The 14,184-nt window shown below is 28.6% G+C and overlaps 2 protein-coding genes across 5 annotated transcripts in view; one reads left to right on the top strand and one right to left on the bottom strand.

Annotated features, from left to right (window-relative positions):
- The window catches only part of LOC141529652 (uncharacterized), a 43,444-nt gene that overhangs the window by 15,605 nt on the left and 13,655 nt on the right, over positions 1 to 14,184 (bottom strand). The gene's annotated exons all lie outside the window — the stretch shown is intronic.
- Positions 8,679 to 13,725, top strand: Cyp18a1 (Cytochrome P450 18a1). 3 transcript variants are annotated; one of them, XM_074246301.1, is made up of 6 exons: positions 8,679 to 8,756; positions 10,324 to 10,681; positions 10,781 to 10,902; positions 10,985 to 11,414; positions 11,515 to 11,779; positions 11,971 to 13,725. In XM_074246301.1, exons 1-6 carry the CDS (start codon positions 8,694 to 8,696, stop codon positions 12,389 to 12,391), a joined length of 1,659 nt encoding a protein of 552 aa, XP_074102402.1. In that variant the 5' UTR covers positions 8,679 to 8,693; the 3' UTR covers positions 12,392 to 13,725. The 3 variants fall into 3 exon arrangements, with proteins under 3 accessions (XP_074102402.1, XP_074102401.1, XP_074102403.1); XM_074246300.1 differs by having other exon boundaries at positions 10,285 to 10,681; XM_074246302.1 differs by lacking the exon at positions 8,679 to 8,756 and adding an exon at positions 9,729 to 9,779 and having other exon boundaries at positions 10,285 to 10,681.

Here is a 14,184-nt window from a genome sequence, read left to right as displayed (position 1 = left end):
CTCTCTCTGATTTGGTTCTCATGAATTCTTCTCTATGCGCCTATTACAGAGAAAGATCGGCACTAGGCGCGCACTAAAAAAAAACATTTTTAAGTTCATCCAAAATAATCACCTTGAATTTTTCAGCGAATAAGCTTCTAGGAAGGATCCATTTTAAAAGTTGTTAAGAAGTGTCAACAAGATTATCAATCTCGAATACTTTTTAAATTCCTACTATATACTTTTCTCCTGAATACTATTATCTTTTCGTTCTCCAGCTCTACTCTTCTCTCGTCTGTTTTAAATTGAAGGATACACGGCGAAAAAAACATAAGGATTTTTCCTATTTTTACAATTTTAATAAGGGAATTTTTTCTTTATTAATATGATAGAAATATTCATGTGTCATAGGAAATATTCATTTATGACATGAAAAAACACCATTCTGAAATTTTCAGGATATTTGTAGAAAATGTCAAAGACATTTTCATATAAAAGAAAAAAAAAATTAAAAATGTTTATCATCGAAAAATTCAGAGTTTTTTCGGAAAATCTAAAAATTCATTTTTGTTCAAATAAAAAAAATTTAGAAAAAAAAAACGTCCTGATAAATCAATTTTTGAAAAAGTTATGGCAATTTGAGTCATAATCTGCTGAATTTTTAATTTTTTCGGAATCTAAAGCAAAATTTGAAAAAATTTCCTCAAATTTTTTTATCACAAACCGACTAAAATTTATGTAACTTAATTTAATAATTACAAATTTACATAACAATTTTCTCATTCGAGTAATTTCAGATAATTTAAAAGTAAAATAGTAATATACAGTCGGTTTGTGATGATAAAAAATTCGAGGAAATTTTTTCAAATTTTGCTTTACATTTCGAAAAAATTAAAAAATTCAGCAGATTATGGACGGTGTGGCGTAAATTGTCATAACTTTTTCAAAAATTGATTTATCAGGATGTTTTTTTTTCAAAATTATTTTTATTAAATATTCTTTTTGGAAAAAAATAGAAAAAAAATATTCAAGCCTATCTTCATCGTTATTTTTTAGATTTTCCGAGATAACTCTGAATTTCTCAATGATAAACATTTTTAATTTTTATCATGAAAGTTTGACATTTTCTACAAATATCCTGAAAATTTCAGAATGGTGTTTTTTCGATTTCTATTTTTTTTTGGATTGAAAAAAAAAATTTTTTTATGTCATAATTGAATTTTTCCTATGTCTCATGGATTTTTCTATCATATTAATAAAGAAAATATTCCCATGTTATCATTGGAAAAATCCCTATGTTTTTTCCGCCGTGTACCATAAAAAAAATACAAAAAAAAAAAAAATAATGCATTGCACTGTAAACACGTGTATGATTTTTTGCAAAATACCTGTTTTTAAAAAAAAATAAAATAAATTATTTTAAAAAATGTTATCTTATTTATTTTGATGAAAAAAAAATTTCTGCATAAATCAAATTGACATTGTTATTATTTTTAATTAATTTTTGTACTAAATTTCTCAACTGAAAATTAATGAAAATATTTTTTTTTTAATATGAGCAGTAATTGGACCCATTGAATGTAAATGACTTAATTATTTTTATCAATGAAAAAAATTTGATATAGGCCTGGGGGATTGAGATATTTAACAGACTAGACAATTCACATGCATACATCAGCATCTTGTGATTATACTAGTAGATCATATAACTGCACGTTGGTTAAAAAATAAAATGGTTTTAACCAGCAAGTTTACTCACCGACGTAATACGAGTCGAATAGGAAGTTATAAAATACAAGTACACGTACTCAATAGTATTCAAAGGTCATTAATACTTACACAATAATTATAATAATAGTTAAAAGTCTGTATCAGTAAATAATAATATAATGATAGTAAATATAGTAATGTCGTTTACTTTGATAAATATTTATAAATATTTAAGAAATATTTCAATGGCAATTAGTCACAGTGATAAATCCATACAAGCTATTTAAAACAATACAGGTGAATCATGATAATAATGATAAGTTATTATTTCAGATTGTTGTAATTACCTTTACTTTAGAATAGACAAAAATTGGATCTAGGCCAGTAGTTTAAAAAAAGAATATAAAGCCGCGAGCTACATAAAAACATGGGTATTTCCCATTTTAGATATTGTAAATTATCAACACACGCTTTTTAGAATTTCTATTTAATTTTTTATCTTAATTAGTATTTAATAGTCAGTTTTTAGTACAAAAAAATCTAATGTGAAATTTTAAATGTTTAGTAATGATAAGAAAAAAAAAAAATGATTAAAAAAAATCGAAAATGAAACCAGTAATTAAAGGAAGAAATAGTAATAATGAAAATGAGATAAAGCTTGAGTTGAGGTTTACACACCATTAAGGATAAGTTTGTTATTGTTGAAAGTGCATTGCCCTTCTAAGTGCATACTATTTCTCCCACTATTTTATTGGCTTGGTGCTTTGCTTGGTGTCATACGGTTTGCTTGGCGGCAGGCACATTGCATCGCACTACAGCCTTTCCCTCGCGCTTCAACGACAGCGAGAGCGACATTTCGTATACTTACTTACTTACTTACTCTTGTATGTTTTTGCTATATATATACATCATCTATAAAGTGTACTGCAAGCATTGCTTTACGCATTCACTTAGAAAAATTTTATTATCCAAATGAATTTAATTATTATTATTTGAATAATAATTTTAATATTAATTTAGAATTTATTAACATATCACCAGTTCACCTTTTGAGTAATAAACTTTAACCGATAACATATTTCCTCGTTTTATTTTTATTAATACTTTAATATGCATTATCTCTTTCCATCATATTATTTATTACTTAATAGCTTCATTGTTATCCTAATCGTTCAGTCATAAGTTATGAGTAATGACGTTAGTCGATTTATGTAATTACTTTTTCTTTGTAAATATGATAACAATCTGACAATAATTTGACAAACTGATACTGATAAATTTCTTCTTTTTTTTTGAGTTAACTGAATTGTAATTAGTTTTTAACCGATAATTACAAAGTAGTTACGAATTCTTCGGAAGTGAGTTCTTCAAAAGTTCAATGAATTTGAAAATATTTCGTATAATTACCAACAGAATTACGGAAAATTTAACTATTCGTCGAAATGATAATTATTATCGATACACACAAGATAGATTTGTAAATGTCTGTGATAGAAAGGTTCTAAAATATTATAATTATATGCACATATATGTCAATGGTATGCTGAGTCGTAAGTCAAATTACGGATATAATCAGAAGCAGGAGAGAAAGAAGGAATTTGAGTGAGAGAGTAAAGTGGGAAAAGAATGTTGATAGATTACAAGGAAACCTTGACAAAATTATAATCTTTGGCTGTAAAATTCTATATTGTATTATATATATATATATATATATATATATATATATATATATATATATATATATATATATATATATATATATATATATATATATATATATATTCATCTCTTATAAATGTATATATTATTGTATTCGATTGGATTGGATTGGATTGGATTGGATTGGGTATAATGGGCCGCGTCTAATCCACGAGAGCTTAAAAATCGCAGCGTAAAAATGCTTTTTTTTTTCTTCCGCTCATTCTTCTTCTTCTTCTTCTTCTTCTTGTTCTTCTTCTTTTAATATAATTTATTACTTAATTTTTTTTTTGTTTCCTAATGTCCTCATTTTACGGAGTATATTCTTTCTTAGCAATCTACCTATTTACAACCCGGTATACCTACTAAGTACAGAAATGTCGATTCTTGCTTTACGGATTCGGGCGAAAGTGCGGCACGCGCGGGGTCATCGACCGGTCGAAATTGCCGAAGCCATAATATGACAAGTATTTGTAGATATATATGTATATCTACAAAGATATAAACTTGTGTGTTGAGATATCTTTGTGAGAATGTGTATTACATAGGTGTGGAAGAAAAAGAAACATCTTTCTAATGGTAGTTTTTTTGCCTCTTTAAGCTATTGGATTTCCTCTTCTATAAAATGCGATTTACTAATGTCCATACTTTAGATGTCTGTTGAAATTTAATCGGTATTTCACAATTAATACAGACACTCTTGCTCAATCAATAACCGACAAATATTTGATTTTACCAAATTATAATAATACGGTATTGTATAATATGTAATATAATTAAAAGCCATTGAGCTACTGACAATTGGCCCATTAAATTTTCTCTGATAATATTATTCATAATGTAATATTTAAATTCATTTAAATAGACAGTATGATATATATCACCAAAGAAAATAAAATGTCAAATTAAACTTTTAAACAAAATTTTTATAAGGCATTGGAAAAAAAAAAAAAAAAATATTTATTTTTATTTTTTGATTTTACTAAAATTTAAATAAAAAAATTGAATTGTGAAAGTCTTTTGGATCACTAATTTCAAACTATTTTCATACGTTTAAGATTTTTTCATTTTGCTTTCATTTTGGCTCGCCAGATCGGATCTGTCATGTTTAATTTCGAAACTTTTAACTTTGAATTTAAAACCGCGACCCAAAAAACCCTTGTGTCCTAATTACTATTTTTCAGCAACAAATTGCAATTATGATAATAAATTACACTTTATTAATTTACCGAGTTACTAAATTGCTTGCTGATGATTTATTGTTGACAAAAAATGAAACATTTAATCTTTTAAAGAATTTTTATTTTTTAACTCGAAAAACTTTAAAATATAAACAATAATAATTATTTTTTAACAAAAAATTTTGGAGAAAGAATTCCACGTGTAGAAGTTTATAAAATTGTTAATGTAATTTTTTAAAAATAATTTTTTAGTCAAATAAAATTCTAAAAATTATTTGACAAATTTTTTTTATTTCACTAGATTAAATAACAATTTTTAAATTAAACTGTTATAAAATCTAAATTTAAATTATTATCTAACACTTTTATGAAACATTGGACCTCTTTCAAAAATGAACAACTTGCTGTTTCACATATTTTTTTGCAAATGCATGAATATTGTGAAAAAAAAATTGAAAATTAATACAAACATAAATTTTGATTTGAGATCATTGTACACTCAGCAAGATTTGTTACATAATTCGACCTAATAATCATAAACGATGGTGTATATTAAGTGCACGTGGTTTATCAATTGCATCAATGCTATAATTAATATTTTTCGTGCTCTGCACGAATAAATCAAACCTGCACACGTACAAGACATTCAACACACTGCACGTTGTATTTATAAATATGTATACATATTACTTATGTATATAAAGAGTTGGCTTGCCTCGTGTCACACGTGGAAATTATAAATCGTTGGACCCAATAGTTATATGCCGGTGAAACTTGGTTGCATCAAGTTTTATAGTAAAGTTCAATGATCTGGGTGTACATGTATATCAAATGGTTGAATAGCAGTGGTCAGTGATAGTCATGCGTTGAATTCCAACTAATAACTATAACTATAACTATTTATTTATTTATTTAATTAATTAATTATTCATTATATTTATTTATTTATTTATTTATCAATGTCGTTTTAGTTTAATCAGAAAATCTAATTAATAATTAATAATGCGGAGAGAAAAAATTGTTTTTTTTGTTCGCGGCTGTTAATAATGATAAATATGCAATTATTTATCATTGACATGTAAAATATATATTTTTTTAATATGTATAACGTATTTTAGCTGCAACGGGTTGTAAAGGGTTTTAGCTTTGGCCCGTGTGTTCAGTTGAGAGTGCCGTATAATAAAAAAAGACATAAAGAGGCCGTGGAGCGCGGGAGTTCTGTTCTGTCATATCGCGCATACAATACCGCCGTAAAGAATAAAAAAAATGTAAAAATAATAAAAAAAAACAAGGGCAATTTTGAATAGCGCTCATGACCTGATTTCTAACAGCTTATATGTATATATACATATACGCACAAACGAGATCACACCGCGTAAAAGAAATAACGGAGTTCCAAAAACCACGTTGGCCAGAGTGCCACACCGTTACTGAGTAGTGGCCACTACACGGGTTGGCCGCGTTAGAAACAAAACCTGTTGGACACTTAACGTCTATTCTCTTTTTTTAACTATATTTTTCAGTTTGTACGTTTAGTTACCTGTACCCGAATCTGCAAATCAACCTTTAGTCACAATACAATCCTATATCTATCCCATACCACCTTTTATTTTTTATTTTAAATGTCACTATTATTATTGTTGTTATAATTTGGAAATATCAATGGGTTATTATTCAATTAATTAATTATTCATGTAAGGATAGTAATATTAATAAATTATCAGCAGTAATAATTATATCTGAATGTCAAGGTATTTGTAAAAACTTATTTCAAGACGTCATCGGGGTCTATCAAGATCAAACTTTATTAATATAATTCAGGAAAATAATTAATTTTTTTAATTAAATAAAATTTCTCAATTCAATCATTTTATCGTCTTGATTTAAATCAAAATTATTTTCTTAATTCAATCATTTTTTTCTTTTAGAAAAAAAAAACTTTGATTTAATTAGTTCGAAAATTTTTTTATTTGATCGAATTAATTTTTTAATTAAATAAAATTTTTCAATTCAATCATTTTATCGTTTTGATTTAAATCAAAATTATTTTCTTGATTCAATCATTTTTTTTTTTTTTTTAAAAACTTTGATTTAATTAGTTTGAAAATTTTTTTACTTGATCGAATTAATTTTTTACTAATAGTAAAAAAAAAATTTAATAAATTGCAAGTTTGATTTTTTTGTGTCTATCTTGTTTTTTTTTTTTTTTTTTTTTTTTTCTGAAAAAATTATATTACATTAGTCTGGGAATAATCTAAACAAATTAATATGTAAGCGGTAATATAATGAATTATAATGTAAACGTTTGAATAGTTAAGCGTATGCAAAATAATCGAATTAAATGGGTATGTATTTTAGGCAATAGTGCTGTACGCAGACTCTATTTGAATTTTTAATAAGTTTATTTAAAATCTCACTACTATTTATAGTGGAGTTAGTTTTTGTATATATTATTAATACGAGGTGCATAATTCAAGTCACAAAAAAAAAGAAAGGAGCAATGAAAGAGAAGCGGGAACGAGTTCAATGACCGCTACGGTTGACAGACACAAGATTATTGGCGAACGAACTGAAAATTCGTTAACATTTTTTTCACACTTGACAACTAAATATTTCATTATTCTGGTAAATATTTTCTGATTTATAACTTTACCTTATCTCTTAGCGCATTGCATAACTTTAATACTAACATTTATGTCTACATATATATACGACACTAAATTTATAATAATTATGAGTGGGGAGGGACCAGAGAAATCAATGCACGCTTCAATCAGGAATTGATTTAATATTATCAATTTTTTTTATAACAGTTCCTTAAACCCAAATTTAATTATCTAGTTTAAATGTCTATTTTCATCAAATATATATATATATATATATATATATATATATATATATATATATATATATATATATATATATCTTTTTTTATTATTCTGTTTATAATTAACAGGAATTGATGATCATTAAAAATATATTCTTCATTAGTTTTTATTTATTTACGTTAAGAAATACATTATATATTTATTTATATCTTTATATTTATCTAAAAAAACATTTTAATAATAAGTGATTAAATACTAAAATAATTAACAAAATTGACGAAAATCAAAATTATTTTTTTTTTTTTTATTTAATTTAAACAGAAAAAAAAAAAAAAATTTTTTTAAATAATTAAAACAAAAAATTTTCTTGCTTTTAAAACGTATTTTAAATTTAAAAAAAAAAAAAAAAAAACCTTTTTTTTTAATCAATTAAATTTGTTCGTCAGTGCGTGTAAATTCAATTAAAAAAAAAAATATATTATTCACTACTTAAAAACAGATAATATTTTTCATACATCAATTAATTTGTTTTTATATTAGAACACATGTTAATAAAAAAAAACCACAAGCGTGTACACATAAATGCAGCTGAATTTTTCGATATCTTAATTTCGCGATGAAATATATCGAGTAAATACCAAGACATTAGTATAAGTAACTAAATACTGAAAAAAAAAAAAAAAAAAAAAAAAAAAGCGGGAATTATCGACATGATTGTTGACACATGTGGGTTTGCTAGGCAATAAACAGCACTGCGTACAGAGAAAAAAAAAATTCTTAAACCGAGAAAATTATAAGGAAGTCCGAAGTTATTTTGGAGCAAGAATAAATTTTCTTGGCTTAAAAAAATTTAACTTCGTTCAAGAAATTTTTAGTCTTCCTTAAGATTTTCTTGATTTAAGAAAAATTACGCTTGACTCAAGACTTTTTTTTTCTGTGTACTTAACATAATACAGCTTTAGGATTTTAAAGGGGTAGGGGGTGATGTGACCGCTGACATTAAAATTATTTAGAAATTACTGAAAAATTTAGTTAAAATTAAAATTATTTTGTTAGACATTTAGGCTACAGTAAAGATTTGAATTTGTAAAATGTAGTAAATTCAATAGAATAATTTAGTTTTAAATTTAGAGTTCTAATAGGATTAAGTTATAAATATTTGTACATTTTAATACTATTTTGAATAAAATACCAATGTTAACTGAAAGATTTTCCTCCGGTTAATGATGGGAGTTTCGCGCGGATTATTCCCCATTAACTCTTATCAACATCGTGGTATATGCTACCAGCTATTATCATGATCACCATCAATGTTAATACAAAAAGTGAGACATCTCGTGTGCGTTCTCATGTGTGTTTGGTAAGTGAGCGTATTGGCGATTGGAGCCTGTATCATTACAGTCTCTGGAGTATGGAGTGCTGGAGCACGTTTACTTAAAAAAGTAAAAGAGGGAATCAGTAGCATAAGTTGGAGCAGGAGCTAAAGCCGGAGCAGAAGCAGTGGCAATACCACTTACCAAATAATAATATCAGAGTAAAGCTGGATGCTGGTGGTGCTTACTTGGTTCTTCGCGGTTGTTAATAATATAATAGCAGGGAGTGAGTGGTAGTCGGTCAGATGACTGGAGTTGCGTTGCGGTGGTTTTTAAAAAATAAAAGCACATATAATATATAATAATATTTGGTGGTGCGGATGGTGTTGGCGGGATGGTTCCAGAGTTAATGTCTGAGCGCACGCATCACTGGCTGTATACCTTGTTGCGTTCGTGGTCTCTCTTAACGAGCTGTGAAAGGGGATAGGATAGTGTGTGTAGTGTGCGGAGCGGGTGGTGGACATAACACGAAGAAGAAGGAGGCGAAAGAGGCTCACCTCCGTGTCGGTAGGACCCGCCCTCGTAAGTCTGTTTTGCCGGTTTTGCTGACGTATATATGACCCATACTTCCCCCCTTTCGGTACATATGTGAGAAGCAATGTGTACAGATGTATAGATATTAAAATATATAAATATACAAATACAACAGACGTTTTATTCGACAGAGTAGAGACCGTTCAATTCAATTTAATAGCCAGTATCATTACTTATTTTTTTTTTTTATTAATCTTATTGCAAGAAAATACAAATTGACAACTGTGCTATCGCATCATATCATATCCTATCCTATCGTATCGGTTAATATTATTATTAATACTACTTACACTACTTGTGCTTGTACACTACTATCTCAATTGCCCCTTACAAACGCAACAAGTTGACCGCACATCCATTCTTTCGCCGCCCTCACCTCCCACTCTAACGCCTGGTGTCAAATACCCGCCGCTCTGCCGTCGCCTGCCTGCCTGTGGTTGATGAGTCACTATATAAGACAGCAAGGACAAGAAGGTGTATGTTAGTATACATTCATTTCTTCTGGTGGGCTCTCCGCCTCACAATATAATCGTATCGGTTCAGTCGTATCGTCGACCAAACACCGCGATCACTTATTATTATACTCTCCGCTAGTATATATCTCGCGGCTACGGCTACTGCTACGACTAACAATCGTATATATACATACAATATATTTTTTCTGTCTGTCATTAGTAATTATTAATTATTAATGATTAATTATTAATTATTCATTTTTCATCATATATTATAATAGATACAACACATTATCTATTTATAATACTTGCTCTAAATATTATTATTATTATTTAAGAGCCAAGCTAAAAAAAAATATTTTCAACATACATCATTATTTATTATCAGTAATTAATAAATATAGACCAAACAATTATCACGAGATAATAATAAACTTTAGTAACTATTTGTGAGACTGTGCGGTCGAAAAAAAAAAAAAAATAAAAACTTTAATTTTTTTTTTTTTTTTTTTTTTAAACTGAATAGTTTAAAAGTATTAAAATGTTTGTGGAAATCGCGGCACAGTGCATTTGGGGATCAATTAAAGACGTTTATAAAATAGACTTATTCAACGTCTACAATCTTGTGGTATTCATTGTGGTAATTGGACTAGTCAGACTCGTTCAGTGGGTCCGGTATCTTCGAAGTTTGCCGCCCGGACCTTGGGGATTCCCCATTCTCGGTTATCTTCCGTTCATCAAGGGTGACTTGCATCTCCAGTTTGGCCGACTGGCTGCTGAATACGGGTCAATGTTCAGTGCTAAACTCGGCAGCCAGCTAATTGTTGTTCTCAGCGATCATCGCACCATCCGCGAGACATTCCGGCGAGAAGAATTTTCCGGAAGGCCACACACTGAATTTATGAATATTCTCGGCGGTTATGGTAAGTTATTTTTTCGTTTGTTTGTCACTATCTAATCATCTTCATTAATATTTTATAATAATAGTACTAACAATTACGTATTCTGATTGCATCTTATAGGTATTGTCAATACCGAAGGCGCGATGTGGAAAGAACAGAGAAAATTCCTCCATGAAAAGTTACGATATTTCGGGATGACTTACATGGGAAACGGAAGAAAATCAATGGAAACTAGAATAAAGGTAAATTTTATTTTTAAAATTATAAAAAAATTTTTTTTTTTTAAATAAAAATTAATTTATAAAATTTAAATAATTTGTTTAGCGCGAAATAGAAACTATGATACACACGCTGTCAGTAAAAAGCGGCGCACCAACAGATCTTTCACCTACACTGAGCGTATCAATCAGCAATGTCATCTGCTCGATAATAATGGGGGTCAGATTCCAGCACGGAGACGCTAAATTCAGCCGATTCATGGAGTTAATTGAGGAAGGATTTAAACTTTTCGGCAGAATGGTTCCTGTTAACTTCATTCCTTTGATGCGATACCTTCCTGGACTCTGCAAGGTCCGCGACAAGCTGTCCCGTAACAGATCCGAAATGGCAGAATTCTTCCAAGAAACTGTTGACGAGCACCGCAACACCTTCGACAAAGAAAACATCAGGGATATCGTGGACGCTTATCTCGTTGAAATTGAGAAAGCTCAAACGGAGGGAAGGTCGGCGATGCTGTTCCAGGGAAAGAATCACGGTTAGTACTTGTATTTATATATAATGATAATAATAATGATGATAAGCAGGAGATGAACTTTCTTTTTATAAAATTGGTTTTTTCTCATTATATTTTCCAGATCGTCAAATGCATCAAATACTGGGGGATTTGTTCTCTGCCGGAATGGAAACCGTGAAAACAACTTTGGAATGGGCTGTAATTTTAATGCTCCACCATCCAGAGGCGGCCAAAGCCGTCCAAGAAGAACTGGACCACATTGTCGGGAGATCACGTATGCCCGCATTGGAAGACCTTCCTTACTTGCCAATTACCGAAGCCACAATTCTCGAAGTAATGAGGAGATCCAGTATTGTACCACTTGGAACCACTCACGCAACTACTAGGTAAGTTCAATAAACTTATATATATATACATATATATATATATATATATATATATATATATATATATATATATATATATATATATATTTTTTTTTTTTTTTTTTATCTAACAAAGGATAACAAAAAATAAAAAATATAAAATTTATTTTAATAAAATTAAATAATTTCACCGGTTTTCTTTGTTTGCGCAGAGACGTTAAGTTTAACGGATTCACAATACCAGCAGGAACGCAAGTAGTACCGCTACTCCATGCAGTTCACATGGATCCGAATCTGTGGGCCGAGCCAGAAGACTTCCGACCAGCGCGGTTTCTCTCCGCAGAGGGTAAAGTCTGTAAACCCGAGCATTTTATGCCCTTCGGCGTGGGACGTAGAATGTGCTTGGGCGACGTGCTTGCCCGCATGGAGCTCTTCCTATTCTTCAGCTCGCTTCTTCACACTTTTGACATTAAATTGCCAGAAGGCGCGTCGCTACCCAGTTTAAGAGGCAACGCCGGTGTCACCGTCACACCTGATCCATTCAAAGTTTGTCTGGCACAGAGACACCTCGATATTCCAGATTTTCAACACGAAACAGTCATCAGTCCGTTGAGAAATATCGGCAGTCATTAAAATTCTAATCCGTGCGTTAGCTATTTCTGACAGACGGCAGAAAGAAGAAAAAAAAAAAAAAGAAATGAAAAAACAAAACAAAAAACATTTACAATCAGAGCCATGAATGTGTGATATATTTGTTCGTATACAGAGTATGTGATCGTAAGTAAAAATTGACAAGAGATAATGTTAGATAGATAGTACTAGTTTTATAGATTATAGATAGTTTATGATAGATGTGTGGATGAATGGATGCATTGTGTATGTCAAGTATGAATTTATGTTACATCTGCATGAGAAGATGAACAATTTTCGATGGCGCGCGACAAACAGTACAAATCAAACACCAAAATGTGTCAGCGCCTTCGTTGTAAACCCGCCGCCATATTATTTATTTATTATCATAATTAATTTTAGACAGTATCATTTTAATAATAATAATTTTTATTATTATTATTATTAATATTATTATTATTATTATTATTATTATTATTATTATTATTAATAATAATAACATTAATTAATTTATTTAATAGTAAACATCTTAATAATTAATTACTTGTACATTAATAGCATCATCTTTGTATATAATACGTATAAATATATATATATATATATATATATATATATAACTATGCGGATTTTTTATAAGTTAAAATTAAGAGCAAAAGAGAATGAGAGATAATATTTCATCGCATCTGTTTTATTTAACTTTTTTTTTTATTATTATTACCGCGAAAATATGTGCCAAAAGTATAACTGCCAGTTGGGCGTGCGCGATCTCATGTATAGATTGTATATAAAACTCTATAATGATGACAGTAATACCATGCGCTATTTTTGTATAACCAATATGATAATAAGACTGACCTGCGGTTTTTTCCGAAGAAAAAAAACACAAATTGTTTCTTTTTTTTTTTTTATCCTTATTTAGTCTTACCAAATTATTCTTTTATATACATAAACACATCCATATACATTGATCACTTAAATGATATACTTATTTATTATTACAAGTATCACAAGCTTGCACAGTTTCTTTTTTTTTTTTTTGTGTAATGCTTTAAAACATTTCATGTTCTTCAAATAATTCTCATTGTTTATTCTCGTACATAGGTCGCGTCGTGATACACGCAGTGGTCATATTTTTGATTGTTTATCGCATTACCTCAAGTTCAATATGCAGTCTGTTTAGTTCACTGACCAATCTTATCGTTTATATGTTGCGCGTGTGAGGTCGGACCGTCTGCCACGTGAATATATATATGTATATATCGAAATAATCTGTGTTTGTATCTGAATACACGCGCGAGACGGTGCAGTAAAAAAATACAAACAAAAAAAAAATTAAAGACACATTTAATTATTAATGTTTAAAAAGAGACAATCAATAAGAGAATTGTTGATCATTTTTTTTTAATTTTTTTGTTAACAATATTGAATAATTAATGCTCTATAATTTATGAAATCCGCAACTTGTTTTTTTTTTTTTTTTTGTTTTTATACTTTTTAAATAAAAAATGTTTTTCCACTTAATAAGTCCATATGTGTTCATTTGCTATTAATTAATTAAATATAATTTTGATAAGTTAATAATCAACGATTCACACATCCGAGTTTTGTAATTGTAATAATAAAAAATGTATTTATAAATAATAATGTACAATTGTTTGTTTTTATTAATGTACAGATGATTCTATTTATGTATTATTTAGACTTGTGATAATTAAAATTATAAAATCTATTATTGGCCATAAAATGACAATAAAAATATTTTGATAAATAAAAAAATAAAAATAATAATTATTATT

Source organism: Cotesia typhae, unplaced genomic scaffold (genome assembly GCF_013202065.1).
Source record: "Cotesia typhae breed Kobodo isofemale line unplaced genomic scaffold, CoteBio_Ctyphae contig_48, whole genome shotgun sequence".
In the NCBI taxonomy this organism is placed as follows: domain Eukaryota; kingdom Metazoa; phylum Arthropoda; class Insecta; order Hymenoptera; family Braconidae; genus Cotesia; species Cotesia typhae.
Note: the sequence above shows the minus strand (reverse complement) of the source record. Positions and strands in the feature narration are given on the sequence as shown.